General features: G+C 48.9%; 2 protein-coding genes across 8 annotated transcripts; one reads left to right on the forward strand and one right to left on the reverse strand.

Moving 5' to 3' along the window:
• Positions 1–13,247: 13,247 nt before the first annotated feature.
• Positions 13,248–17,924, forward strand: LOC107513833 (tubulin gamma-2 chain). Its single transcript, XM_016150896.2, has 11 exons — positions 13,248–13,509; positions 13,796–13,908; positions 14,087–14,254; positions 14,565–14,633; positions 14,983–15,062; positions 15,467–15,593; positions 16,215–16,301; positions 16,415–16,564; positions 17,006–17,158; positions 17,242–17,403; positions 17,529–17,924. Exons 1-11 carry the CDS (start codon positions 13,461–13,463, stop codon positions 17,724–17,726), a joined length of 1,356 nt encoding a protein of 451 aa, XP_016006382.1. The 5' UTR covers positions 13,248–13,460; the 3' UTR covers positions 17,727–17,924.
• On the reverse strand, positions 17,913–27,374 carry PLEKHH3 (pleckstrin homology, MyTH4 and FERM domain containing H3). Of its 7 annotated transcripts, none has more exons than XR_001597631.2 (13): positions 26,771–27,374; positions 24,710–24,765; positions 24,286–24,365; positions 24,008–24,199; positions 23,764–23,921; positions 23,532–23,652; positions 22,461–22,767; positions 21,702–21,909; positions 21,354–21,490; positions 20,935–21,067; positions 20,304–20,737; positions 19,786–19,977; positions 17,913–19,218 (listed from the first exon to the last, which is right to left on the reverse strand). XR_001597631.2 is itself a non-coding variant. In XM_016150889.2 (13 exons), exons 1-13 carry the CDS (start codon positions 26,930–26,932, stop codon positions 19,042–19,044), a joined length of 2,382 nt encoding a protein of 793 aa, XP_016006375.2. In that variant the 5' UTR covers positions 26,933–27,374; the 3' UTR covers positions 18,837–19,041. The 7 variants fall into 7 exon arrangements, 5 of the variants coding, with proteins under 5 accessions (XP_036079279.1, XP_036079278.1, XP_016006375.2 ...); XM_016150889.2 differs by having other exon boundaries at positions 18,837–19,218; positions 20,279–20,737; XM_036223384.1 differs by lacking the exon at positions 26,771–27,374 and adding an exon at positions 26,191–26,764 and having other exon boundaries at positions 18,837–19,218; positions 20,279–20,737.
• Between the last annotated feature and the right edge of the window lie 33 nt (positions 27,375–27,407).

Raw genomic sequence — 27,407 nt, forward strand, 5'->3', positions numbered from 1 at the left:
TGATGGTCTGTGGGCCGCAAGAATAGGGAGAGATCTCATTGTCCTTCCATAGATTAGGGATATCTCCCGTTCTACAGCTTTCCCAACCATTAGAAAGCCAATCAAGGTGGCTCCTTCCTCCCCATACACATGTACCCATTATTCTGACCAGTAGAATGTTAGCAGGTAAAACAAAACTCTAAGGTACCAAAAAAACTCTTAATGCTCTGGACAGAGTCAACTCTTAATGCTGTGGACAATTACATGAATTTCTAATTCTGTGAATAACCCGTCATCAGAGTTTTATTCCAAGATCCGGCCCAATTCTGGCCTCTATGTGCTTTCAAGCAATGTAATATAATTAAGATGTTATCATAACCTACCTATCAGAACCTTGTGACTCACTAGATTTGCGATCTTAGGCAGGTCACTTCCTGTTCCAAGGCCTGCAGTTTCATCATTCATTCACTCAACAAATATTTATTGAGAAGCTAGTAAGTTCCAAGCACTGAGCTGAGTGCTGAACATAACAAAGATGAGCAAGATATCTCCCTGCTGAAGAATTTTTCAGTCTATTGTTTATGTGTTAATATAAACAACTCGTCACATTACTGTGAGAGGAAAACTGGGAGAAGAGCACCAGGTGTCTGATTAGGGGCATGGGGGTCTGTAAAAATAAGGGGTTGGGCTTCTAGATGAAAGAGTCTCTTATTCTAAGATTGTGATGCATTCCAAAAGGACACAGAAGCCATTTGGATATTCTGCTCCAGGGAAGTGTGTGCAATACCACCCTCCACTAGTGCAGATAAGAATTTACCATTGGCAGTTTACCATTTGGCACCAATACCTCCTTCAAACAGAACAGAAGCCAGATTCTCATTATCAGGCTTTTACCTTATCTAATTCTAATGATCACCTAGGAGTGTAAACGACACTTGGTAAAATCAAGTCTCTTCCAGTTCAAAGGTCAGAAAGCACATTACATATAACTTGTGCCATACATACGTATATACAATTAAACAGCTGATGAAATGAAGGGAAAAATTAGGAGGGGGAAATATTAGGAGGGAGGAAAAAATCAAGCCTGGACACATATAAAATAAATCCGTCATAAGGTTTTCTTTCAAACAAAACCAGAAAAAAAGCTACTGATATGTTATTGCTGGGACTCAATATTCACCCCGAGATGCTATTGAACTAAAATTGTGGCTCACAATTCACACCAACTAATACTATTTAAACCCTCAAATACTGAAAGGAATAAGAGTTATGAATTCCTAAAAGGTCAATATCAATCTTTGCAGGTTGTTATTTTCTTTTTCTGCTTACCTGTATTTCCTATATTTTCTACAACAAATACATTTGGATGCTATAATGTTTAAAACCTGGTGGAGGTGATTATTTTACAAAGGATAACATACATCATCTTCTATTAAAATATTGATTAGTTTTTACCTATCTTCCCAAGATAGTGTGAGGAGTCTGATGCTGCCACATCCATACTGGCTGGTAAGTCAGTTTTACGTATAACTTAGTACTCAGATTTTTTTCTATCTAGAAGTAGAAATGTAGGTCACATACAAGGCTTTCCCATTCCATTTTTAATTTATCTCATAAATATATGTATTTAGTGATAAAAAATTTTATGTGTTAAGAAGACATCTTGATGATTGCACAATAATGTGAATGTAGTTAATACCACTAAACCATACACATAAAAAATGGTTAAAATGGTAAATTTACATTATGTATATTTTACCATAATTTTTTAAAAATAAGTAATTAAAAACTTTAATTAAAAATTACAATTGGTTTGTGTATATGGACCTTGTATCCTGTAAGCTTTTTAAACTCTCCTGTTAGTTCTAGTAGCTTTTAAAAATATTCCTTAGGATTTTCTATGTACATCATGCCTCATGTCTCCTATAAGATAGTTTTATTTCTTTCTTTCAGAAAAAAATCTACATTAACAGAGCAGATTATCAGAGACCAAAATCTTTTATTCAAATGCTGCTAAAATATGTTAAGAAGGAGGAACCATGTCACACAGATGTCGACTCAGATTAGGGAAGATAAAATTAAAATTACTTTGATTCCAACATGTGAGATCAGTTTGAGAATGACTTTGCCTCAACACGTGCTTAACAGAAAACACCTCAAGCCATGTATCACTCCTGAGCCAGAGAGAAATGGTGGCAGAGGGAAGTGGATGTTGGTTTCCAGGGTTCCTCACTTATTTGATCACAGGGTGATGCAACCAGGGAGCACTGTTTCAACCTGTTGGTCTTGGTCCATCCAGAAAACATGCTTGTCGACTTGCTTTTATCACTAATTCACAGTTGAGATTGAAGCAAGCAAGGGAAGGGACTCCAATAGTTCTCACTTGGGAATCCTCGGCCCCGAAAGCCTGCACGAAGGAATTGTCTGAAACCAGCAGAGCCCTGGAATCAATAGCAGCCAAGGTCATAAACTTGAGAGGTAAGGAGCAAGAGGGACAGGGAGGCCAGGGTTAAAAAAATGAGAGCTCCAAAACAGAAAAGTAAAAACTATTAATAAAAAGTGCTAAAAGGTGAAAACGGATCTTTCAATTTTCAATGAGACTGCTAAATAATGATTCTTAGAACTTGGTGGTAGTTGATTTAACAAACCAAGTGATAGAGAGCAGGAAACTAATACCATGTCAAAAGTTATTTTTAAAAAAAACTCCTAAATAGTTTTAATTAGCCAAATTTGATAGCCCAGCACAGCTGGGGAGATTTACTTATAATAAACACCAGTAGAGGAAAAATGGATCAAAAATTTCAATATACATATAAAAACAATGGAAGCTCTAGAAATGAAGGAATAACATCTTAATACTAAATACTTAAAGAGATCAACTTATTAAATATAACAACATATTAAAGCAGTAATCAGAAATATATCTTACCATATTGGAAGCATTTTTTAACCTCATCAGAAAAAAAAAAAATCCATGAAGACACAGAAGCACAAATGGCTAGGACAATAGGATCTTTTTTTTTTTTCACAGTGACTTTTTGATTTTTTTAAATTAAGTTTATTGGGGTAACATTGGTTAATACGATTATATAATTTCAGGTGTACATTATAATTTGACATCTGTATATTCTAGACAATAGGATCTTAAAAAGGAACTCTGACAAAAGTGCCAACAGCTATATCATGAGTCAAACAAAAATCATATTTACTGTAAGAAGAAGGGGAAAATACAACTTTCACAATAAAAGAAAGGAAAATACAGACCATGCATAATAATACTAGTAGTGTAGATAACATATATACATTTTTTTAAAAAACAAGAAATAAGCCTTAGTTTCCTCATTCATAAGACGAAAAGTTGAAATAGACTAGGTGCTTAAAATGGGTGTTGGTCTGTGACAGGAGCCTCCAGACAGCCCCTTCCACAGAAAACTGCCTCTTTCTTTCCCTGAAGATCTTCGTGAACAGCGTGAACAGAGTGGGGAAAACCAGTTGGGAAGGTCTAATCAATAAATGATCTCCATGTCCCCTCCAGCTCCAGCATGCTGTCACTGTACTGACAATAAATCAACATCATAATGCGCAGTGGTAACAAGGCAGAAGCTCCATTCTGCACAAAGAAATAGAGCAGATAATGGAAAGGATAGAAACATCCCTATCTTTCTAACAGCTACTTTCTGGAAAGTACATTTGAAGAACATCAAGATAAAAAAATGTTAAATACATTTTAAGGCAGGCATTCCTAGCAAAATGTGGTTCTGAGGCAGACCAGAATGAGGGCTAAAGTCATACATTTTGCGGCTGAAACTGTAGCTGTTAACAACTATGAGAACGGACATTGCAATTAGAGACAACATGGACATGAACAAAGAACAGTCATAGAATCCTGAAAATGCCATCATGAACTACATAATTTCCAATAAATGATGTAAAGACAGATGCAAAAAAATATTTAAAATCAAAAAAAATTTTCAATTTCTGCATCCTTTCTCTAATAGGTATAAAGATATTAAAACACAACCATTTATTTTAAAAATATTACATGATTTATTTTACAGAGGCACTGATGCCATACACGAATTACCTTAGCATTCAAGTGCTTCCTAAAAGAATGTTCTCAAATTTATACTTGGAATAAGTTTTTCACTTAAAATCAATTGTGAAGTATACAGAGTACAAATTATACGATCCTTGATACTTTTTGTAAGTTTTTAAATGTCCAAAATCAGAAGTTTGAAAGTTCAGTTTGGATTACATCAATTTAATTTTAAAATGTTTGGATTTTGTTATGTGGATAGCTGAATCCTGAGTGTGTACTTTCTTCCTGGTCAGCCATGTATCTTTTCAGCACTTGCTTTAATAAAAGAAATAAAAAGACGCAATTAAGCAAATCATAGAGCAGTGTTTCTTAAACTGTAACATGCATACAAATAACCTAGTGATCTGAAAATGCAGATATTGATTCAGTAGATATGGAGTAGGACTTAACGTGGGATATTTTTAACATGCCTCCAAGTGATGCTGCTGCTGTTGCTGCTGCCAGTGGGTCCAGAACTGAACATGAAGAGCAGGGCTGGAGAGTAGTGGCTCTCTAACTCAGGTGCAAGAGACAACCTGGAGGGCCTGTTAAACCAGACTGTTAGACCCTACCCCAGAGGTTTCCAATTTAGGAGTTCTGAGGTAGGGTACAAAATTCTGCCTTTCTAACAAGTTCCCAGGCAATGCTGATACTTTGAGAACTACTGCTGTCGAGGAAAGAATATTAGATTGTGAGAGAGAAAATCTGGGTTTGGCTTTAGCTCTGTTACTAACTGGCCCTATGACTTAGTCAGGTAGAAAAGTATTCAGCTGCAATTAAAAGAACATCCAATTAACAGTAACTTAAACAAATAGTAGTTTGTTTTTCCCACTTGGTAAATCCAAAGTTGGGTAGTTCAGGGTTGAGACACTTAAGGACACATGGTCTTTCTATCTAAAATGTGGCTTTTGTGTTCACGGGCATAAGATGGCTGCTGAACCAAGTTCCAAGCAGAAGGAAGAGAGCAGAGCAAAGGGGGCATCTAGCTGCACACTTGTCCTTTTGAAAAAGTTTCCCAGGAGCTTCACTTTGTGACTTCTGCTTACATTGCACTGGCCAGAACTGAGGCAACCGCAGATCTATCGTTGGGAGGTGACTAGTGGGGAGGGAGTTGGACTAGCATTGTCTAACCACAGTGACCTCAGACAAAGGCACAGATCTTCACCATAATAGCAAGACTACAAAACTCCAAAACATAAGTATACATCTCAGCTCTCTGAACTCCAGTCACTCTCCTAATCCATAAAATGCATGAGATACACTCCTGGCAATTGGTGGCAGGACAATTCATCAACATGTTAGACTATCCCGTACATTGCAGGACATTTAGCACTCTGCTCTCCAGGTACCAAATGCCAGTATTGCCCATCCCCACCATTGTGATAAAACCAAATAGGCCTCTCTACTGGTTTTGTAGGTGCCCCCTGGTTGGGGTGAGGCATGAGAGCGGACTGTCTTCTGGGGTTGGAAACCACTGTACTAGATGGTGTTTGGTCCAGAATTGTATGATTTTCTCTGGTCTCTTTAATAAAGACTGGTTACTTTTTTGAAGCTCTGACTACACAGCAGGAGAATGGGGCCTTACTCTCTGCCTCATGGTGGGTAGGCATTCTTTTATCTCCTTATTGCCATTTTTAAATAATTACTAGTTTACCTTACTGAAAAAGCACTCCTCGTTTGGCACACGTGTTATCCAACACCACCACTCTATTACTTGTTCCAACGATCTACCTACTTCCAATCGTTCCTCCACATTTTCCAGACACTCCTCTCCACTCCAATCCTCACCTTCACCCTAGGTAACTTTTACAACCATAACGATGGTCCTGACTGGACTGGCTGTTCCTTGACCTCGTCACCTCCAATGCCCTTTCCTACTTCTCTTTTTGTCACTCACACTATGTGGACAGAACTCAGCACCTGCCGTCCCACAAACTACTCTGCACTCTTAAACTTGACTGGTTCACTCTTGTACCGTCACTGCCTGCACCTCCACTTTCTCATTCCCTGTGTCCTATTCTTCCTAGTGTTGATTTCACTCTCCCAAGCTATCGGCCCTTCCTAGAGCCATGTTATTTTCCATGCAGCCTGGACAATTAGAGCCATCCTTCCTTTATTCCTGGTCTTCTTCACTTCATCCTCCTGGTAAAAACCCGGACCGGGCTCTAACTGTCTTCTGCCCTCTGACTCCTGTACTCCCACACCCACACAGTCTGTTGCCATGACAACTCGGTGGTCTCTAACTGCCTCACCCCTCACCACCAACAGGCCTGATAGTTCTACTTATCTTTATCAGCCCTCTCTTCTGTTCCCTACCTTTATTGCCTCCCCGCTCATTCTCATTCTCAGCAGAAAACTTCACTCCTACTTGACAGTGAAAATAGAAGCTGTCAGGCAGAATCCCCCTCAACTTCCTGCCCCCACTCCCACCCTCCTAAAACACTTATTTTTATCTATACTTATTCTTTCCTCCCTTTTATTGTGGGAAAAGTTTCCTTCCTGTATTAATCCTCCACCTGAGTCCTGCATCCCCATAGCTCCAGCCTCCTCAGGAACGGTGGCTCTCGAAATCCCTTCCCTGTCCCTTCAGTAGTTTAACATGGAAGTCTCTTTTATGTTCTAGAAACCAGTGTTCCCCACACACTACATTCCCATCTCCATTGTACAAGTGTCCCCTTCTCTCTTTTCCTTTAGAGCCAAAGTTGTTAACTTTTTTTCACATTATGGATGCCTTCAGCAGTCTGGTAAATAATGTTATTGAATGCATATAATAATATACATGAAATTACCATGGAAACCAATTATATTGAAATACAGTTGTTACAATATATTTTTTAAATCTGCGACATAGTAATAAATGTGCTTTGTTCTTTTATTTTATTTTCGTGAGTCCTTTATTAACACATTAAATAACAAGATCTTGAAGTGGATATCTCATACTTTCAAGGAATGGTGATCATAAACAAGAGTTTGCAACATTTGCATCAATCCGTAATGTAATATCAACATAGCTGTGATTTTTATAGGTGACAAAGTCACAGGTACCGCTATAGAAGTGAGTGAAAAATCAAAATGTAATTTTTTTCCCATTTAAGTTCATGGATCTCCTGAATTCAATCCATAGAGCCCTTGGAGGGGATCTCTGGATCCCAGATTAAACCCCTATTTTAAAGTCTATACTCCCTGCCTACCTTCTTAATTCCCATTCATGTCTCTATTTTATGATTCCTCAAATATCCATTAGTGCCAACTATGTATAAAGATAAGTAACCCTTTGCAATCTGTTTTCTTTTTTTCTCATGGCCCAGGGTCACTCTCCTTGCCAAAGTCACCAGTGATCCCCCAAATTTGAAAATCCCTTTTCCATCTCCATATTATTCCATCTCCCTGCAGCTTCATACATCAATTCATTACCTCCTTGGAAATTTCTCCTTTCTAGGCTCTTATAGTATCCTCTATGGCTGTGCCTTCAGCTCCAAGTAAAAAATGAACCCAAATTAAATAGCTTGAACCATAGGGAAAAATATATCTCACATTTTAAGAGACATGGGGCAGGTCCAGAGCTGATTAATTTGATGGCTCAGCAGTATCTTCAGAAACCCAGTTGCCCTCCGTCTTCTTGTTCTACCACCCTCAGCATAATGGCTCATACCCAAGATACTCTGCACAGTTAAAAGACGATAGTAGCAGTTCTAGGTGCCATATCCAAATGTGACAATGTGCAGCCGAAGAAGAAAGTGTGTCTCTTCTTTTATGTCTATTTATAACCAGTGAGGAGACCTTCCCCAGAAACCTCCAGAAGTCTTTCCTCACATTTCATTGACCTGAATTGCATTTTACATCCCCTCCTAAATCAGTCGCTGGCACGGAAGCTGTGATAACTATAATCGGCTTGGATTAATTAGGTTTACTGCTGAACCACTTGGAAGAAGAATGGAATGCAGAACAAAATCCAGGCTCTGCCAGGAACAAAGAGAGTAAGCAATCAAATCTCACAGATACACACTAGTGTTTCTTCAGCTTTTTTGCTTGCTCCTTCGTTTTTCTTTGCAATACAATCTTCCTTCCTACTGTTTGTGTCATCCCTTGGGCCTCTCAAACTCAACCTGTGCATACGTGCTCCTCCTGACTTGCCTGTGTCTCAGTAAATGCTCTACCTTCACCCAAAATCCCAAGTTTGAAATCTGTCACCTCCTACTCTTCTCTCTCCTCTATCCCCATTACATGTTCAGTCATCTTGAACTCCTGTATATGCTCTCCATTCAGTGTCTATAGAATCTGTCCCCTCCTCTCCATCATTGGGGAGGAATCTCTTTATTTCAGGTCTGGCTGGTAACCTGGCACCTTGCCCCACTCAAGCCATGGCTGTCTCACTGATGCCAGACAGATCTTTTCTAAAATGCAAATCTGATTCTGTCCCAGCTCCATTCAGGATCCTTCAGCAGCTTCCTATTCTGCAAGACACATCCAGGTCTGGTCCCTGCTGATTTCTCCAATTCACTATCTGTTCACCACTAAACTCAGCATGTCCTCTCCCACATCTGGCCTGTACACGTGCTGCTTCTTCCACACCATTGGCTCCCTCAACGCACGCGCGCGCGCACACACACACACACACATCTTTTATTTCTCCCACATGCATTCAAAAACACTTTAGTTTTTGTTTTGTCATAAGGGATGAGACCATGCATATTGTTCTGTAATTTATTTTTGTCACCTACCATGTGTTGGCAATCTTTCCATGCCAATGAGAGCTCCACCTTACATTTCTTACAAATGGTTCCTTTGTGTTGCTTAATAGGGATATGTGTAGTTTATTTAACTACACCTCTATTGATGGACACATAGACATCGATGTTGTTTTTCACCATTATAAACACTGCTGCAGCACACATCCCTGTACATATATCTTTGTGCAAATATATTAGCATTTGTGTCATCAGGGACCTAGTGATTTCTGGACTTGCAGGATCAAAGGTTATATGCATTCGACATGTCAATAGAGCTGTCAGTTTACCCTCCAAAATGTATCCATTTATACAACCACCAATAATGCATAAATATATAAAAGCACCCATTTCTCAGAATCATCAACACTAGATATTATCAATTTTTAAATTTTTGCTAATCTAATTTTGCCTTAAATTTGTATTTTTCTGATTACTAGTAAGATAGCATCTTTTTATATATTTTTAAAATTTATTGGAGTGACAATGGTTTATATATATATATATATATATATATATAATCTATCATATAAACCGTTTATTCCCTTTACTATCTTTTTCTGAGTGCATTTTTATTGATTTGTATCCCCCTCCATTTTCCCCACTGGTCAATTCCTACCAGACATTCAAGACTAGGCCAGGCACCTACCATCTCCTCCAAAGTCTTCCACAATTTTATGGCCTCTCCCTGCCCCCCACCCCACCCAAGTTAGGCCCCCAACTCTGCCTTTTGTGCTAACCTTGCTAAGTGTTTATCTCCTCCACGAGGCCCGAGGCCGTAGGCACGTAGGCACTTAGGTCCCTTACCTCTACTTCCCCAGCTCATACTTCCTGCATAGTAAAAGAAGTACATAATAAAAGAATGAAAGAATGAGCAAATGATAACAAACAGAATTACTTTTAGGCTTATTTCCTTTTTCCTATTCCTTGAGAAAACAATACAGAACAAAATAACCCATTTTGTTCTATTTCATTACCAAAATGTGATTTTAACATAGCTCCCTTCGCATAAGAGCTTCAGCTCTTTGCCTCTACTGTTTGAAACTTTCCTGGGCTTCCTTTTGAAAGTGAAACTTCCTGGGGTCATAGGATCAAGTCTCAAGATCTGAAGCTGCTCTAACTAGCTGTCTTCCTCCTTAAGGATACACCCTCTTCCAGGTCATATCTCTGCCTCCTTATCTCCCTTACATACCTGTACTCTTGACATACTGCAGGTGAGGTGTCCAGGAAAGGCCACAAATGAAGAGACAGCCAAAATAATGTTTTATTCAACCTGGAATGTCAAATAAAGGCTTAGGGCATTTAACCAACTTGTTAGTTTACAAATGCTACTTTTATTATCAGAGGCAGACCAAGGCCTCAGATAAAGGAATGCCACATCCCACTACATTATCATAAACTGGATCAGAGAGCATGGAGCCAAGCAAATTAAACTCAATATTCAATAATCAAGCCCTGAGCCCCTGGATCTGAAGCCCATGAGAAAGACCATGAACCTGGGCCTTTTGCTCAACCTCAATAGAAGTTAGATCTGAAACCAAATATGTAGAATCATGACAAATAATTAGATTTTAATTTTTAAAATTTTATTTAAAGCAATCATTTATTTTGATTTTACCCTGAATAAGATCTTTCACCTGTAGCAGCAGCCTAGCTATACTTTAGCTCTGAATGCATCTAGTGATAATTATAACCACAACTAATAGGTGTTGAGTGTTTTCTTTGAGTCTGGCACAGTGCTAAGAGCTCAACTCATTTAACAGATGCGGACTGGTCATTTTTCAGCAGAAATGGAAAGCATAGTCTGCTAATGACTGGGAACATTTACATTTACCTCCACTAATGAACATAAGCATCTGTTTCCAACCCATGTCTACAGACTAGAAGGGGCCTCCAGTTTGTCAGAGATGGCTTCTTAGAAGAAACTTACACTGCAACTTCCCCAACTCAGATGAATTCACACGTTCTAACCTGTTTGCCTATAAACTGGGATTTGAAGGATGTTCCCACTTCTGTGAGACTAGGAGGAGCAAGGCAGTGTTATTAATCATAAGAAAAGGCTGAAATTAAACTCTCATGTTTCACAAGTGTTCATAAACTGCTTACAGCTTATTATTTTCAAGGAAGCAAACAGACGTTCCAGACTCACCAGGAGGGAGACCTGGCAAGTTTACTCTCATCTCTGAAGTCTTCGTCTTCACCTGGGCAGACTCAGAGAGGGGCCTGGCACAGCCTCTAAAGACAGCCGGACTTGAAGGAGTGGTTCTGGCGGGGGAGGAGGGCACTAACGGAGGGGCTCCCAACTCACCCTCAAACTTCAAAGGGAGCAGCCAGACCCTCCCTGAAAAGATGAGGCAGCCAGTCCTCCTGGGGGCTGCTGGGAGGAAGAGGGCCGGGTGGCTTGAGTGGAGTGAGGGGAAGGGAAGCTGAGGCGAGGCCGGGAAGAGGGCGGGCATGGAGCGAACCAGAGACTTCTAGAGAAGCCCAGAAGATTCCTGGCTGCCGGCTTCGTCTGAGCATGACTCTTGGCGTTAGTGCGCCAGCGCTTTTGCAGCGGCTCCCGAAGAAAGCCTGCAGGGACAGACAGCCCATCCGCGTGGAAGAGCGGCCGGGAGCCGACCCACGTCGGAGCCGGGGCTTGGAATGTTACGGGGGTGGGGAGAAGACTCTTCAACAACTGGTTTCGAGACAATTGGCCCATCCATATGGAAAAGATAAAGTAGATCCCTATCTTAGAGCAGGCCTTCAAATAAGTTCCAGATGAACTAAAGACCTACAGGGAACAAGCGAAACTACTGCGGGGCTTTTGGACCTAGACATAGAAGACAGCTTTGTGATGCTGGGGGAGGGGAAGGTTTCTTTAACAAGGTGCAAAAGAGAAGGAAAAGATGGGTCACTTTGTCTACATAAATAGAAAACTGGGCAAAGGGTATCAACAGGCAGTTCCTAAATGTCAGTAACAAAAGAAAATCTAATCAATTTCACTAGTGATCATAACTGGAAATTACAACCAGGAGATCTCATTGGGCAGTCATGGAATTGACAAAAATTAAGCTCTGATAACCCAAGGGTGGATGGAAATGAAAGGTGTAGGGAAATGAAAACTCTATTGTTGGTAAATGTGTAAACTGGAACAACTATCTAGGAGAAAATATATGAAACCTTGTAAGGTTTAAGCTGCACAGGCCCCTGGTAGATATTTTCCTTCATGTTCACAAGCGAACAAGTCCTGTATTCCTTTGATGTAATAGGGAATAAGTGGAAACAGTCAAATTGCCCATGTAGAAACAGAAACAGAATAAAATAGTTTTATTCATCCAATGAAATACTATAAAGCAGTTAAAAGGAATGAAATAAGCCTATCTATACCAACATTGCTAAATACCAAAAATCTAGTGTAGGGTGAAAAAAGGTTACAAAAGGATTATTACACTCTGATACCATTCCTATACAATTTTGAAATAGAAATGTATAGAAAAAATACAAAAATCATGCTTTATGCTTAAAACTTTTTGTAATTTAAAAAAATATACGACCACAATGAGATACTACTTTACACTCATTAAGATGGCTATTATTTTTTTAAAAAGAAAGTAACGAGTATTGGCAAGGATGTAGAGAAATTGGAATGCTTGTGCATTGCTAGTGGAAATGTAAAATAGTGCAGCACTATAGAAAATGGTATGGCATTGTGTCAAAAAAATTAAACATGAAATTCCCATGTGATCCACCAATTTTACCCAGAAGAATTCAAATCAGGGACTCAGGTATTTTTATACCCATGTTCATAACCGAATTATTCACAATAGCTACTATGTGGAAGCAACTCCAGCTGTCCATCAATAGATGAATGAATAAACACAAAATGTGGCATACATACAATGGTATATTATACAGCCTTAAAAAAGGAATGGCATTCTGACACATGCCACAACATGAAGCAACCCTGAAGACATTATGCTAAGTGAAATAAGCCAGACACGAAAGTACAAATACTGTATTATTCCACCTATATGAGCTACCTAGAGTAGTTAAAATCATAGAGACAGAAAGTAGAATGGTGGTTAGGGCAGTTATTGTACAGAGTTTCAGTATGGGCGAATCACAAAGTCCTGGACATGAATGTTAGTGATGTTTGTAGAAGAATGTGAATGTAATTTATGCCACAGAATTATACATTTAAAACGATTTAAATGGTAAATTTTATGTTAGGTAAATTTAATTTAAAAGTAGAAATTTAAAAGAAGAAAACTGGCTTCGATCCAGCCGCTCCATTTAACAGAGCCTCCCATCAAACTATATACAGCGTAGCTGACTCCACACACCTGAGCCGCCCCTCCTCTCACCTCCGCTCCGCGGAGGTCGCAACTCTGCAGCCCCAGCTGGTATCACCGCGCAGGCGCGGAGCTGAAGCGGGTGGGCAGTAGGGGGCGTGGCCTCGCTCTGCGCCTGTGCCGAATTCTCGCAGCAAGTGTCGTGGGGGAAATGATACCCAGGTTGGGCATCCCGGCCCGCCGGCCGCGGGGAGGCCTGCACTGCACACGCGCAGACCGAACACCGGCGTCAAAAAACGAGGAGAGCGCTCGCTTTCCACGTCCTGCGCGTCTGGCTGCCAGGCTTTCGTCTGCGCTGTGACTCCCGCCGGGCCGGGCTGGCGCGCCCACGTCTGAAGAGCGATGCCCCGGGAGATCATCACCCTGCAGCTGGGCCAGTGCGGCAACCAGAGTGAGCGAGCGTGCGCCGGGCCCCTCCACTCTCCGGTTCTGCCCCTTCGGGTTCCACCCAAATGCTTGTCATCCTCCAATCCCCCTTTCCCTCCCATGAACCCCCTGCCCTACTGCGCATGATGAACGAGCCCCAAACCCAGACCTGCGTCTACAGTCCTGGTCTGTGACTGCTCCCAGACCAGGCGTCTTGGGTCCATCCTCTGGTGTGAAAGCCTCTGAGCCTAACCCTGGGCTCTTGAGGCCGCGTGAGTGTAGCGGACCAAGGATCTCTTCTCATCCCCCAGTTGGGTTCGAGTTCTGGAAACAGCTGTGCGCGGAGCATGGTATCAGCCCGGAGGGCATAGTGGAGGAATTCGCCACCGAGGGCACTGATCGCAAGGACGTCTTTTTCTACCAGGTGCTCCCAGCGACTTGGCCACGGGGCCTAAGGGAAGGGCAGCAGCTTTGGGAATCCCCACTGGGCAGAGAGGCCAGAGCTTCTGGCTCCAGGAGGGAGGGCAGGCAGGAACCAGAGTTGGAAGGAGGACTGGGCTGGCCTTAGCTGAGTGGGCCCCCTCCTGGACTCCCGCTGACAGGCAGACGATGAGCACTACATCCCCAGGGCTGTGCTGCTGGACCTGGAGCCCCGCGTGATCCATTCCATCCTCAACTCCCCTTATGCCAAGCTCTACAACCCAGAGAACATCTATCTGTCGGAGCATGGAGGAGGAGCTGGCAACAATTGGGCCAGTGGATTCTCCCAGGTATTCAGGTGGCCATCCCAGACCCTTGATATTTCTCTCCCCTGGACAAGGCAGGTTTGAGCAGCTTGGGGATCTGACCAGACCAGATTGACCATAAATAAGGTACAAAGGGATACCCTGACAAGAGGGACAACCAGGGAGGTTCATGCAAACTGCAGATTATTTACAAAGTAGCTTTTCTGGGTTGAGGGCCACAGCTGAGGCTCTGTTTGAGGGTAGTAGCAGTTTCCCAGGATAGAGTTCTTGGTGCTGAAAAGAGATATTCTCCAGAATCTTCATCCTGACCTTTCTTCCCTATGTCTTTATACAGGGTGAGAAAATCCATGAAGACATTTTTGACATCATAGACAGAGAAGCCGATGGAAGTGACAGCCTAGAGGTGAGGTTCTGCCCCACTGAAGAAAAAACAAAATGCTGAAAAGTGCTAGGGGAAGGTCAGGAGGTACCCTGAAAATGTAATATAATGGGGGCAATTCAATTCAAAACTTGTTTACAGAGCATCAGATGTGAGATATTAAGGTAAATAAGGTACAGTCCTTGTCCTCAAGGAGATCCTAATCTGGATAGCATCAGCGTTTTAGGCATGAATCATCCTTTTCAAGGACCCTCAGCCTGGATGGACGTGGAGGAAGCCCTGAGACATGAGTGTGTTGGGAGTAGGAAATGAGACAAGCCCGAAGCCTCTCCTCAGATTCCTGGAGAATGCCTCTCCATCTCTCCCCATGCAGGGCTTTGTGCTATGTCACTCCATCGCTGGAGGGACGGGTTCTGGCCTGGGCTCTTACCTCCTGGAGCGACTGAATGACAGGTGAGCCTGTGTTTGAGGAGAGAGTATTAGCCCTGGTTCCCTGGGTAATGGCATTCCTTTTTGTCACTTTTTTCTCATTGACTGAAAGGCCTGCCACTAGCCCTTTGAGTTATAAGTAGGAACAGAGCCTGGCCACCTAGGAAGCATCTTGGACGCAGTAACTCCTGGGAGGGATGTTTGCCTAGAGAGAAAAGGGGACCGACAGAGTTTGATGCTTTCGGCTTATCTTTTTGGCTCCTGGGCTCTGAAGACTCAGTTCTGCCCTCACCCCTTTTGTGCCAGTGCTGGGTAGCACTTGGAAAGGAATGACCCCTGTTATCCCTAGAGAAAACAGAAATGGGCAGCGATGGGAGTCCTTTCAGTTCACTGTGCCACCTTCCCTTTTTCCTCTTCCTCACCTCCAGGTACCCCAAGAAGCTGGTACAGACATACTCAGTGTTTCCCAACCAGGATGAGATGAGCGACGTGGTCGTCCAGCCCTACAACTCATTGCTAACACTCAAGAGGCTGACCCAGAATGCAGACTGTGTGGTGAGCATTGGAGGAGGGTGTGGGGGACTTGCGTCTGCCTCCCCAAACTAGTAAGACACATACACTTGCCCTTCCCGAGCCCCTGCCCAGAAAAGAGAGAACCAACAAAGCCATACCTGGTGTCCCAAATTATGAAATAAGGACCAGACCCCCAGTTGCTTATAGTCCCCCATATGTCCCCATTTAGCCTTCTTAATGCCTACTCATGCTTAAATTTTCAGCCCAAGAGTAACTTTCTTAGCATAAACCTTCCCTGGTCACTCAAAGTTAAATTCCTTTGCGCATATTTCAGCCTGTATAAAAGTATATAACTATGCCTTTCTGTTATTTTATATTTAATGTCAGTCTCCCTCCACTAGTCTGCAGACCCAAAGACCATGCCTATTTATTTTCCATGGTACTTCCAGAGCCAGACACAGTGCATGGCAATGGGACAATAAAATATTTTACTTCACTGGATGGTAGAAAAGTGTCTCGTGATGCCCCAGACACAGTACTTTCCTTTTAAATAAGCACACCTACTTCCTGGTTTTGGAGTTTAGAGGAGAGCTAAGCTAATAACTTATTTCTCTGCTCCCTTTCTCCTAAAAAAGGTGCCGTGACCCTCTTCTGTCCCCCCAGGTGGTGCTGGACAACACAGCCCTGAACCGGATCGCTACGGACCGCCTACACATCCAGAACCCATCTTTCTCCCAGATCAACCAGCTGGTGAGCCCCTATTCTTGGGCTCCTTTGGACTGGAACCCCTCCTTGCTGCAGTGCCATCTGGGGATGGGAGGCATCCCCAAGAAAGATGCATGACATGGCGCCCCTGTCCCCAGGTGTCCACCATCATGTCCGCCAGCACCACCACCCTGCGCTACCCCGGCTACATGAACAACGACCTGATCGGCCTCATCGCCTCGCTCATTCCCACACCACGGCTCCACTTCCTTATGACGGGCTACACCCCCCTCACCACAGACCAGTCGGTAGGAACAGCCCTCAGAGTCCCAGTCCAGGCTGGCCCTGGGCCCAGTAGGCCCCAAGCGAGCCTTGCTCTCCTCCCTGCTGCCCCAAGACCTGCCCTTTGCAGCCCCCAGAGGCTCTGTGCTCAGGGACTGGCACCAACTGTATGACTTCTGTACTGACTTGCTGTCCTCCCCCCTTGGCCTGGCTCCCTGCAGGGCCTGGGATGTGCGGGGTCTGCTTATGCTCCTGCACAGGGGCACGAGTTTGCTGAGCTGAGCAGGGCTAAGATTCCTGATCTCACAGCAGAGGCTCGGTATAGACCTGAATCTAAAGACACTCCCCCAAGAAACCATACTGTCACGGGTCTGGTTGGGGACATGGGTTGCCTACTCTTCCCCCCATGTGTCTCTGGACTGTGCCCTGAGTGCCGGCCTGGTCCCTGTGGCCCACTGTCCCCTCAGGTGGCCAGCGTGAGGAAGACCACGGTCCTGGATGTCATGAGGCGGCTGCTGCAGCCCAAAAATGTGATGGTGTCCACCGGCCGGGACCGCCAGACCAACCACTGCTACATTGCCATCCTCAACATCATCCAGGGGGAAGTGGACCCCACTCAGGTAGGCGAGGCCCCTTTGTTCCAGCCCTGGAACCTGCAGGGGTAGAGGAAAAGCGACCACCACCAGTCCTGTGCCCACCTCAGGTCCACAAGAGCCTGCAGAGGATCCGGGAACGGAAGTTGGCCAACTTCATTCCCTGGGGCCCAGCCAGCATCCAGGTGGCCCTGTCGAGGAAGTCTCCCTACCTGCCCTCTGCCCACCGAGTCAGCGGGCTCATGATGGCCAACCACACCAGCATCTCCTCGGTGAGGCTTATCTCCTGGTCTTCTTTGGCCACTCAGCTCCACTAGCACCTGCATCACTCTCCCTAGTCTGTTCCAACCCTCTGTCCTGTACCGGCTCCCATCATGGAGATTTCTATCTCTTTCAGCTCTTTGAAAGTTCCTGCCAGCAGTATGACAAGTTGCGGAAACGGGAGGCCTTCCTGGAGCAATTCCGCAAGGAGGACATCTTCAAGGAGAACTTTGACGAGCTGGACAGATCCAGAGAGGTTGTGCAGGAGCTTATCGATGAGTATCATGCAGCCACGCGGCCGGACTACATCTCCTGGGGCACCCAGGAGCAGTGACTTCTTCCCTACTACTCCCCCTGGACAGTAAGCACCGCCCCATTGTGCCTGGTCCCTCTGACCCAAATTTCCCTCACCAGCAATCCTTCTAGGTTCATCTCCAACCCAGAAGCTGGCCCTACTCCCTCCTACCCATGCCCTGACCTTGATATGCTTATTTATCTCTAATAAAGTAATAAAGCTTGGTTGCAAATATAATCAGGGCTTGGTCTGTGACTGTGAAGGGACCTCGGTCATCCCTCCCATTGCCCAGGCATTTGTTGACCGGGTAGCCTTTATCTGCTCCAGTTTCTTACCACTTAGTCTAGGTCTTAATGTATCCACTGTTTACATTGGTATCTCTTGCATAGAACCAGGCTGTTTTACTGGAGTTAGACCTACTCTAAGGACTCCAGAGGATTATTGAGGTCTGTGATCTTCTTGCCTAAACTCTTGCCTTCAGGTGAATCAGTATTGCCCCAGCCTTCTCCACTTAGGGCAGAGGGTGTGGGGGTTACTGAAGGAGGGCCTACAGCCTTTAAAGCAGGTCAGGAAAGCTGGGACTCTGGATTCCCAGTGCCCAAGGCTATCAGACCTTCAGGAATTCAACTCCATTCAACCCAACCTGATAAAGCAGGAAAGGAACTCAGGAGTAGGGCTCATCCCATCCTAACTAGTTCCTTATCTGTGCCAGAGAAGTTCTTGGGTCTGATCCTGCCTCAGGCTTCTCTCCATTCCAGGCCCAAAGCAGTAGGCACACCAAAGATGGACCCAACTAGGCCCTAGAAGCTGGACACCAGGGTTGGAACTGGATAGTGCCAGTCCTGATGACTCACTGCCCTCTGGCCTCAGGGATGCCAGAGGCTATCCCTATGCCACTCAATGGAGAAGAGAGGGTGAGTAATTGCCAGCTTCGACAACTGCCCTCTTGTCTGCCCCACCCACCACCCTATGGCAGGATACTGGTTAAGAGGAGGTTAAAGCCTTCAGAAGGTCAAGGAGGGTGGAGCCCTGTGATGTTCAGACTTCTCTCAGTGCTGGTAAAAGCCCAAAGTGTGGGCGTCTCTAGGGGTGGAGCTCTGAGCTATGGAGCTCTAACTTGTCCTACTGACAACACTCCCACAGGAAGGATTTGTGTAAATAAGGAATTTTTTTTTCTTCTCTTCTACAAATAAATTAAGAAACAAACTAGAAAATTTTCTGCACCCATTACAGCCCTTGGGTGTGTAGTGTGCCCTGTCCCTGCAGGGTCAAAAGGGTCCATGGTTCCCTCAAATCTCAGAGCAGTCCAGGTCCAGGCTGGAGACGGGAGGGAGGTCATGACCTCTTGGCAGGCTCATTCCTGCAGCTGCCCCAAATAGCCAGACTGTCCCTGGGGCTCATCCAGGCCCGGGTGCTGGCTGGGAGAGGAGGTGTCTGGCAGGTCTTGGCATGGAGGAGAAGGGCTGCTGCAGGGCCTCTCAGGGGAGGGGTTGGCCAAGTAGGCATTCACCAGCTGCATGATTTCTTCCACCTAAGAGAGGGCAGAGGTCAGAGTGCAACAGGGGCCTCTGGATTCTCCTGTCTCATCTTCCACCCTGGCTCCTTACCAAGGCCTTACATGAGCTGTTCCCTGCAATTTTTCCCTCCTCATCATCACTCTTTCCCTCACTCACTATGTGCCAGTCACACTTGCTTTTTTCTGCTTCTGTAATATGCTGTTTATTCTCGTCTCAGGGTCTTTGCACTTGCAATTCCCTTTTTCTGGAATGCTGTTCCCCCAGACCTTCTTATGGCTAGCTTAAATGTCACCTTCTTTGAGTATCCTTTTCTGACCATCCTGCCTAGTGCTATGGCCCCCTCGTCACCTTCTGTCACACTACTCTTTCCTTTGTAGCACTTATCCCTATCTTAAATAGTCTGATTTCTCCTTTAGAGTCTGACCCCCCCACTTTAATGTAAGCTCCTTGATCTTATTATCTTTGATCACTGCTGGGTCTCCAGTGCCCAGAGCTGTACCTGGACCATGATCTGTTTAATAAATTGTTTCTTGACATGTTTTCCCTTCTTTCCTCTTTCCACACCCCTCTTTCCCACTCACCTGGGGACTCTGCAGGAGGATCTGGCTCTCTCCCACCCTCAATGCTAGAGTGTGGGGGCCCATTAGCTGGCAGGCGGCCACATGGCCATAGCTGACACTGTGGATGGGCTCTGTCTCACCGGGTCGAGAGAGGGACATGGCCTTGGCTCCCAGGCCCAGGCATAGCTTCTGTGGAGCACCCCCATCAGACTCCTGCGGACAGACAGGCAGAGTCAGGGTGCAAAAAGGGGACCCCGTAGCACTGTTTTTGGTGAGAAAATATGGCTGTAAGTAGGAAGTTTCCTGGTCTCCCCATGATCCACAGTGCATGTGTGGAGGAGCTAAGGCTCTAGAGGCATAAGGGTCCAAGGGCCAGGCAGTGAATCCTGGGATCTGGGATGGGCAGCTGTGCTGGGTGTAGGGAGTGAAATGACCCACAGTGGGGACCTCTGGTTCTAGGGCAAAGGTGTGGGGCTTGGGCCACCAGAGTCCCCCTCTCCCTTCTCCCCCTCACCGTGCTCAGCTCCAGAACGTCATACCGAGCAGCGCCGAACCCTGGACACTGCGCCGCCAGAGCCAGGTAGGCAGCCATGGCCTCAGCTCGGCCCATGCCCCGTAGCCGCTTCCAGCTGCCTAGCACAGCAGCCGCGGTGCCGGTGCCACCTCCTCCCTCTTGGGCCAAGCTTCCCGCCTTGCGGCCCGCCCCGCCACGCCGGGCCCGCTCTGCTCGACTCTTGGCTAGTCCTGGGCTCCAGATTGCCCCAGCCAGCAGGGCGGCAGATGGGGGAGGCCTGGGGATTGGGCGGGGAGAGTGTTCACGCAGTGGGGCTGGGGGCGGCAGCAAGCGGTCCAGGCGCGGCGGAGGCGCCCGCGGGGAGAAGTCCTGGTGCAGGCTCTGCAGACGCAGCGCCGCCAGGGCGCGCAGCGTGTCATCGGGCGGCGGTGGCCGGCCGCGCAGCAGCAGAGCGTGAGCCTACAGGGAAGCACCGGGCGTCAGCGAGGCAGCGGTGGCTGTATGGTCGCAAAAACACCTCAGGACGAGGAATCTGAGGTCTGGGTTCAAGTGAAGCTTCCCACGGGGTTGTCATAACGACGAAATGTGATGGCCCAGCAGGGGATGGGTTGAGGCTCAGGGGTCTTTTGGGGGGCGTGAATGCCGGAGATCCTCACCTGCTCAAAGAGGAAAGGCAGTTCGTGGCTGTCTGGGGACAGCCCCTCAGGGTGCAGAGGTCCATGAAGACGCAGACACAGTCTCCAACCAGAGTCGGGCGAGTCCTCCAGCCAGGCTTCCTCCCCAGCCAAACTGCAGCAGAGAACACCCCGCTATGCGTTGCAGAAGCAAGGCCCCCCAAGGTGCGGGCCTCTGGGAGCCGGGCCTATTGTTGGGGGCGGGGCCAGGGTGGAGTGGACAGTGGAGGGGAGCCTCGAAGCCCGACTGCAAACGGCTGGCGGGCAGGGGTCCATCTGGGAACCAATAAACATCACTGTGCAGGGCAAGTGGCGAGCGCTCATAAAAGTTTGCTTAGGGATTGACCGAAGCTGAGAGGCAGATGGGCTAAAGGAGAGCAGGGCTGGGGCTGGACATTTACTTCTCAAACCTGGTGAGCACGTCGGCCACAAGAGTCCCACCAGCCAGGGCTCGCTCCTGGGCCCCTCGCTGTTCATACAGCGCGAATGCATTACGGCTTCGGGCCAAGCCCAGCCGCCCTACCAGCTCTCGAGCAACCTGGAGGGAAGAGGGCAGGACGGGAAAGTCAGGCCCCGCAAGGGTCTTGCCAGGACTTCTGGAGGGGAAGATCCAGCTGGAGGGGTCTTCTAGGTCTCTCAGTCCCGCCAAATACACCTCTCACCCATGATGAATTTCATAATTGGGGCAAACCGGTCGTGGGGAGCTGGGAGGCAGGGTTGAGGTTTCAGGGGTCTTTCTCTGATCTTACTTCCGCCGCAGTGGTGTGGGAGTCTATGGCCACAGGGCAGGCACCAGCCCCCGGACAGTGCACGGTGCATAACAACTCTTGCCGTCGGCTCAGCGCGGAAATCTCTGCCAGCGAAGGCACCAGCTCTCGGCCTCGCGTCCGGCCCAGCGCTTTTCGAATAAAGCGCGCATATTCCGCCAGTTCCGAGTCCGGGAGTGCCTGCTCAGTCCTGGAGTAGAGAAAAGCCGAGCCTCAGGGCTCTGAGGGCTTTCCTTCCCCCTCTACCTCGCCTTCTTATTTTAGAGTTTATTTCTCCTAGTCAATTCCCTGCCCTCCAACTCTAAGTTCCTTGAAGGCAGCAACAGGCTCTTCTGAATCGACCGGTGACTCTTTGTATGGAGGTGAATTACTTTCTAAGGCTCCTGGAGACTCCTAACTTCCCCCTCTCACTTCCCAAAGTCTCCATAATCCTCCTTCAGGTCAACATCCAAAATCCAGCCCTGGCTCTGCACTGCATCCCCCCTGAGGAAAATAGCCTTTTGATAATTCATCTACCCAAAGTGGGTACCTATTTGTAATTTCTCCACCTGCAAATGAGATGTGATCTTGTAATTCCCACAAAGGCACTGCGCATATTAGCAGCGGCCCTGACCTTGGGTAAATCCCTTTGCTTCTCTGGGTCTAAGTTCTCTATCTGCCAAACCATTGGAAAAGGCTTATCATTCTCTCCTGGCCCTGTAGCTTTCTTGCCTTGATCTTACCCCACTCCACCCCTCTCACCTCTCCAGATGTCCTAGGAGGTGACCCCGTACAGCTCCCCCGGGCCGGAAGGTGCAGCTCATGCAGGTTAGGAGCTGCCAGTACCGTAGGGCCGCGGGGTCTTCGGTAGCCCGGAGCCCGGGGGGGCCAGCAGGGCCCGAGGTCTGCTTAGCCAGCTGCAGGAAGAGTTCATCGCGGAGCGCAGGCAGGTCCCGGCAGGTCTGGAGTACACCCTGCATCAGGGGCCCCGGGCGCCGCGCCCCCTCCAGGGCCTGCAGCGCCAGGAACAGCCGCACCGCCTCCTCGCGCAAGGGTGCGTAGCCCGGACCTGTGGAAGGGTGGGGGCGGAGGGACGGTTTGGAGAGGGGACACAGAGCTGGGCCCTGGGGGGAAGGCATGAACCAGAGGGGGTCAGAGGGAGTGTAAGAGGACAGAGGGTGACAAGGAAGGGAGGGTACGAAGGACAGGAAGAGTGAAGGGAAAGCAATGGTCCCCACAGAGCCAAACTCTCAACCCTTGCCTCCCAGTGCCCCTCCAGAACTGCTAAAGCTGTAAGGTAGAGGGATAGACTAAAGGACATAGGTTTAAACCCAGATTCTATAATTGGATACAGAGAGCCATCACCATGGATCCAAAAACAGGCTGGACTGGGAGTCAGAAAATCAGGGTTCTTCTCCCAGCTCCCCTTAATCCTCTAGCTTTAGGACCTGGGCCAGTCACTAATCCCTTTTGGGGAGAAATATAGTTGGATGAGGCCAGCACATTCTCCCAGAGTACTGGCCTTTCCACCACTTGTAAAGGTAGTACAGCCTGGTCTTAAAAGTATAATGAAAGAATAGAAGACAATGTAAAAACTCATGAAGGAACACCAGTCGTCAGAAACAGACCCATAAGAAACGTGGTCAAAGGGGATCTTTTTTTCTGTGCTGTCTTCCCACCCTGCTACCCTGGGTATGTCTGGTCAGCTTCTGGTTTCACCTTTATTCTTTGAAAAGTGAGGGGCTGAATTGGTCCCCTGAGGACTCCTGGGTCCCTGTCTGGTGAGGCATTCAGATTCCCTGTCCAAGGGACTGGGGACACAGCACTACTCACCAGGGGCACTGCCTCCGTAGGGCAAGGGCAGGAGTGGCGCGTACAAGGCCCCACTGGTGTGCCTCAGAATCGGGTTCCGATGGTAAATGAGGGCCACGGCCTCAGGGTCCCCGCAGCTATCCTAGGGGCCAGGGAAAGGTTCAAAGTGATGGAGAAGAGGGCTTTTCATGAATCCAGATAACTGCTGGGTCCACCACCCTCCTCTTTCTCGATGGAGACCCCTCTCTGTCACCTGAATGTCTCTGAGCAGCAGTTGGGTGGGGGTCTCCAGTGGTGCCTTGGAGGCGATCACCTCCCGCAGCGCCACCCCCCAGCGCTCTGCCTCGGCCTGACGCGGGGAGCAGAGCCGGACACTGTGCTTCCGACCAGACACGATCACTGACCACAGACCTAAAAGAAAGAGAAGCCCCAGAAGGCAATCAAGGCCGGCTGGGGGCACTGCTCTGAAAGGTAGGAGAGTCCCCACGAGGTCTCACCGGTCTCTTTGGGCCTGCGTTCCGGGCCGGTTACTGAGCACAAGCTGGTGAGCACAAGGCTCCCAAGACGCCGCGCCCCCTTCCCGTTGCTGCTGAACTGGTCCAGGGAGTCCCTGGTGAGCACGAACCAGGACCGGCGTGGAGGTAGCCAGGGCCTCGCCCCTCCTCCGCGGGGCTCACGGTACAGCCAACCTAAGGGGGAGGGGATTAGCAGAAGACATTATCCCCTGGACAGTTGGGATTGGGGGTCCTCCAGAGCGCATGAGATGGGTCTTCACCTTTCACGACAACATCTGTGTCGTCCTCCAGCGGCCCTTTCTCCGGGATGAGGCTCCGCGTCTCTTCCCAGCTCTGCAGCCTGGTCCAGAGGGCAGGCAGGGTTGGGCGAAGCTGTGGGTGGTACACCACGCCTCCAGGGGGCTCCTCTACAGGGGTTCCCCAGACATCGAGGGGTGCCTGCTCCGGACTGGGCACCCCTCCCCCAGGCTGTGGGAACCGCTGGGCCAGTCTGACCTCGCACCAGAAATAGCCTGCACCCCCCTTCCTCCCGGCGCCCCTAGCTGGACCGCCCCCACGGGACCCCAGCCAAACCACAGCGTCCGGTAGTGACTCTCCCTTATTGCACAATCGCGGGAGCGAAAGCAGCATGAGTAGGGGTCCTGAGAATGGGCTGGGGTCTCCAGACCATGGGACCGAGCTCACCTGTCTGAGATTGGCCCGCTCCTCACAGGCTGAGTCAGTGTCAGGTCCAGGGGGCCCTGGGGAAACAAGCTCAGGATCAGAACTCTCCTGTAGGATGCATGTGGCTTCTGCCCCTAGGACAGTGCTGCTCAGGGGACTGAGGAATCAAGGAGTGGAGTCGTGAGTGTGAGCCAGTAAGCTAAAACCCCTAGGCTCAACCCTCCCGCCAGTCTCTACAGAACAGCCCCTTCTAAGAAGCCATGGCTCCCGCTTTATCTGCGTTACCCTTTGAAGATGCAATCAGGGCTCTGGTAGAGTGTAAAGAGCACTGGGCAGCGAGTCAGGAGACTTGGGTTCTAATACCAGCTCAAGCACTAACTCTCTGTGGAACTTTGGTAAGTCCCTTCCAGTCTTTGGGTCTTAACTTCCCCATCTTTGAAAAGGGAGAGGTGGATGTAGTCCCTTCTTGCTGTGGCAGGTTCGAAGTCACCCTCTCCTCATTTTCCCTTAGTTGGCCGATGTGCAGGCAGGAGGTGGCACAGAAGTGAATGAAGGGAAGAGAGACTCCTTCAGTATAAGGCTTTCTCCAAGAGCTTCTTATGCCTCCCCACAGACACCCCTGAGACTCAATGTAAGCCGAGACCCTGACCCTTTGCTGGGGCTCAGAAAGGGCAGGTCTGGCTGAGGAATGGCACGCACTCCACAGGACAGGTGTGGTAGGGGATTCTGCCCCCTCTGCGCCGCCCCCCCCCCCGCCTCCTGCGCCTCTCCCCACTCCCCCACTCCCGGCTTTTCTAGAACTTCAACTGTAGATTGGAGTCTGAGAGAGGCTGCAAACTCATCCAGGAGCCAGGTCAGGCGGGAACTGTGCCATCGTCCCACTGCGCCCAGACTGCTAAAGCCAGGAGGAGGGGGGTGGGGGCAGAGACACCTGTCCCCAAGCTCTGGGGAGAGGGGTGGAGGTGGAGCACGAGGCAGGCGATGGCCTGGTTCACAGAGCTGCCTCTGCTCAGCCTGGAAGCTTGGGACTCCTAGGTCCTGTGCCTGTGCCTTCCTGAGGCGAAGGTCCACCTATTTTCTGGAGGGTGTGAAAGGGGCTCTTGGCTACACCACCACCGGGTCAGGGGTGGCAGGTGCTGACTACCCTCTTAGACCAACTCGCCTAATCGTAGTCCCCTGCTTCCCTCCCTTCCCTCCCCTCTATATTTATCCGCCCTCCGCCTCCGCCAGGTGCTGGCGCCGGCCCCAGCGGCGAAGCCCGCCCCACCCGGGCACAGAGCCACCGGGCCTGCTGGGGACCCCTGAGCGGGGGATGGGAGCCTGACTCAGGCCACAGCGCACTGGATTCTGGTTGCCGGTGTGCTGGTGAATTGGAGAGGAGACGACAGGGGATGGAAGTATCCCACGCCAATGGAGCCTCAGTTTCCCCAAGGGGAGATTCGACAAAACCAGGGAGCTGAGTGTCCCTCACCATCCCCTTAGGGATTTCCCAGAAGCCTCACCAAGAAGGGCCGAGAGTTCTGTCCTGTGTGGCAGGGTAATGATGAGGGGTCCTCGAAGAGTTGTGGCCCCCAGTTCCCTTTCCGTGGGGTCCCTGCCACGGACCCCAATCTGAGGATGCCTTCTCCCCCTCGCCCAGGTCCCCGCGGCGGGAACTCCCGCATCTGGCCCCAGCGCTCAGAATTCACGACCTGGGAGCGGAGCGGACCCAGGCGTCCGAGCCGCCCAGCCGGCCTCGCCACATTCCTCGGCGCTGGCGGAGGCGGAAGGAGACGGGATGGGACGCGGGCCCGGCGGGGAAGGGAGAGGCAGGGCCAGGTCGGGCCACGCGTGACGCCTCCCCCGCCTCAGGGCCCCCAGCAGGTGGACAGCGCCCAGCGTGCGGCGCGAGGCCCATACGCACATCCGAGCAGGGCTGCTCCTTGAGCACCTAGGGGCTTATGGCCCCCAGGCAAAAACCTCTCCCACGTCTCCTGTCCGCCAAGAGCGCGGCGTTTGGCTGTTGTCTGGAGCAGGATCAGGCGTGACGGCCGGTGGTAGTAAGAGGGATTCAGACAAGGCTCTAAACCCCTCGGGACTTACCCTCCCGCCGCCCGCTGGACTTGGGGTCCGTAGCTCAAAGGTCTCCTCGTCCTCGTCCTCGTCCCCGTCCCCGCTAAGCTCGCCGTCCCCGTAGTCCCGGTGCAGAAGAGTAAAGCCTCGACGGCAGCAGAGGAGCCACCACAATCCCCCGGGGAGAGGCATCCGGGCGAGCAGCCGGGGGATGGGGGCGCAGGCAGCCGGGGCTGAGCTGCAGGGGGTCGGAGAAACTGATGGGGCTCCGACCCGAGCAGAGGAAAGATGAAGCAGGAAGAAGGGAAGGGAGAGAGGAACAGGGAGGAGGCAGTGTCTGGCGCTGGGGTGCAAGGGGTCGCTAGCTAGAGCCTGCAGGGGGCTCAGTGTCCGGGCCCCCGGAGGGGGAGGGGGAAAAGCGTCCAGGGCCCAAGGGGGAGGAGGGAGCAATGTCCGGAGCTGGGAAGTACTGTCCGTTGTAGTGTCCAGCCCTGTGGGGGGCAGTGTCCGGTGCAGTGTCCAAGGTGGGCAGCTGTCCAAGCTCCAGGGAGGGTCGTGTCCGGTAGAGTGTCCGGTGGCCAGGGCCCGGGCCGCGCGCGCTGCGCTCCCTGCAGCCCGGGACTGGCGCGCTAGGGGCGCGAGCACAGTGCCGGGACCCGCCTCCCAA

The sequence above is a fragment of the Rousettus aegyptiacus genome, unplaced genomic scaffold (assembly GCF_014176215.1).
Source record: "Rousettus aegyptiacus isolate mRouAeg1 unplaced genomic scaffold, mRouAeg1.p scaffold_m13_p_6, whole genome shotgun sequence".
NCBI lineage: Eukaryota > Metazoa > Chordata > Mammalia > Chiroptera > Pteropodidae > Rousettus > Rousettus aegyptiacus.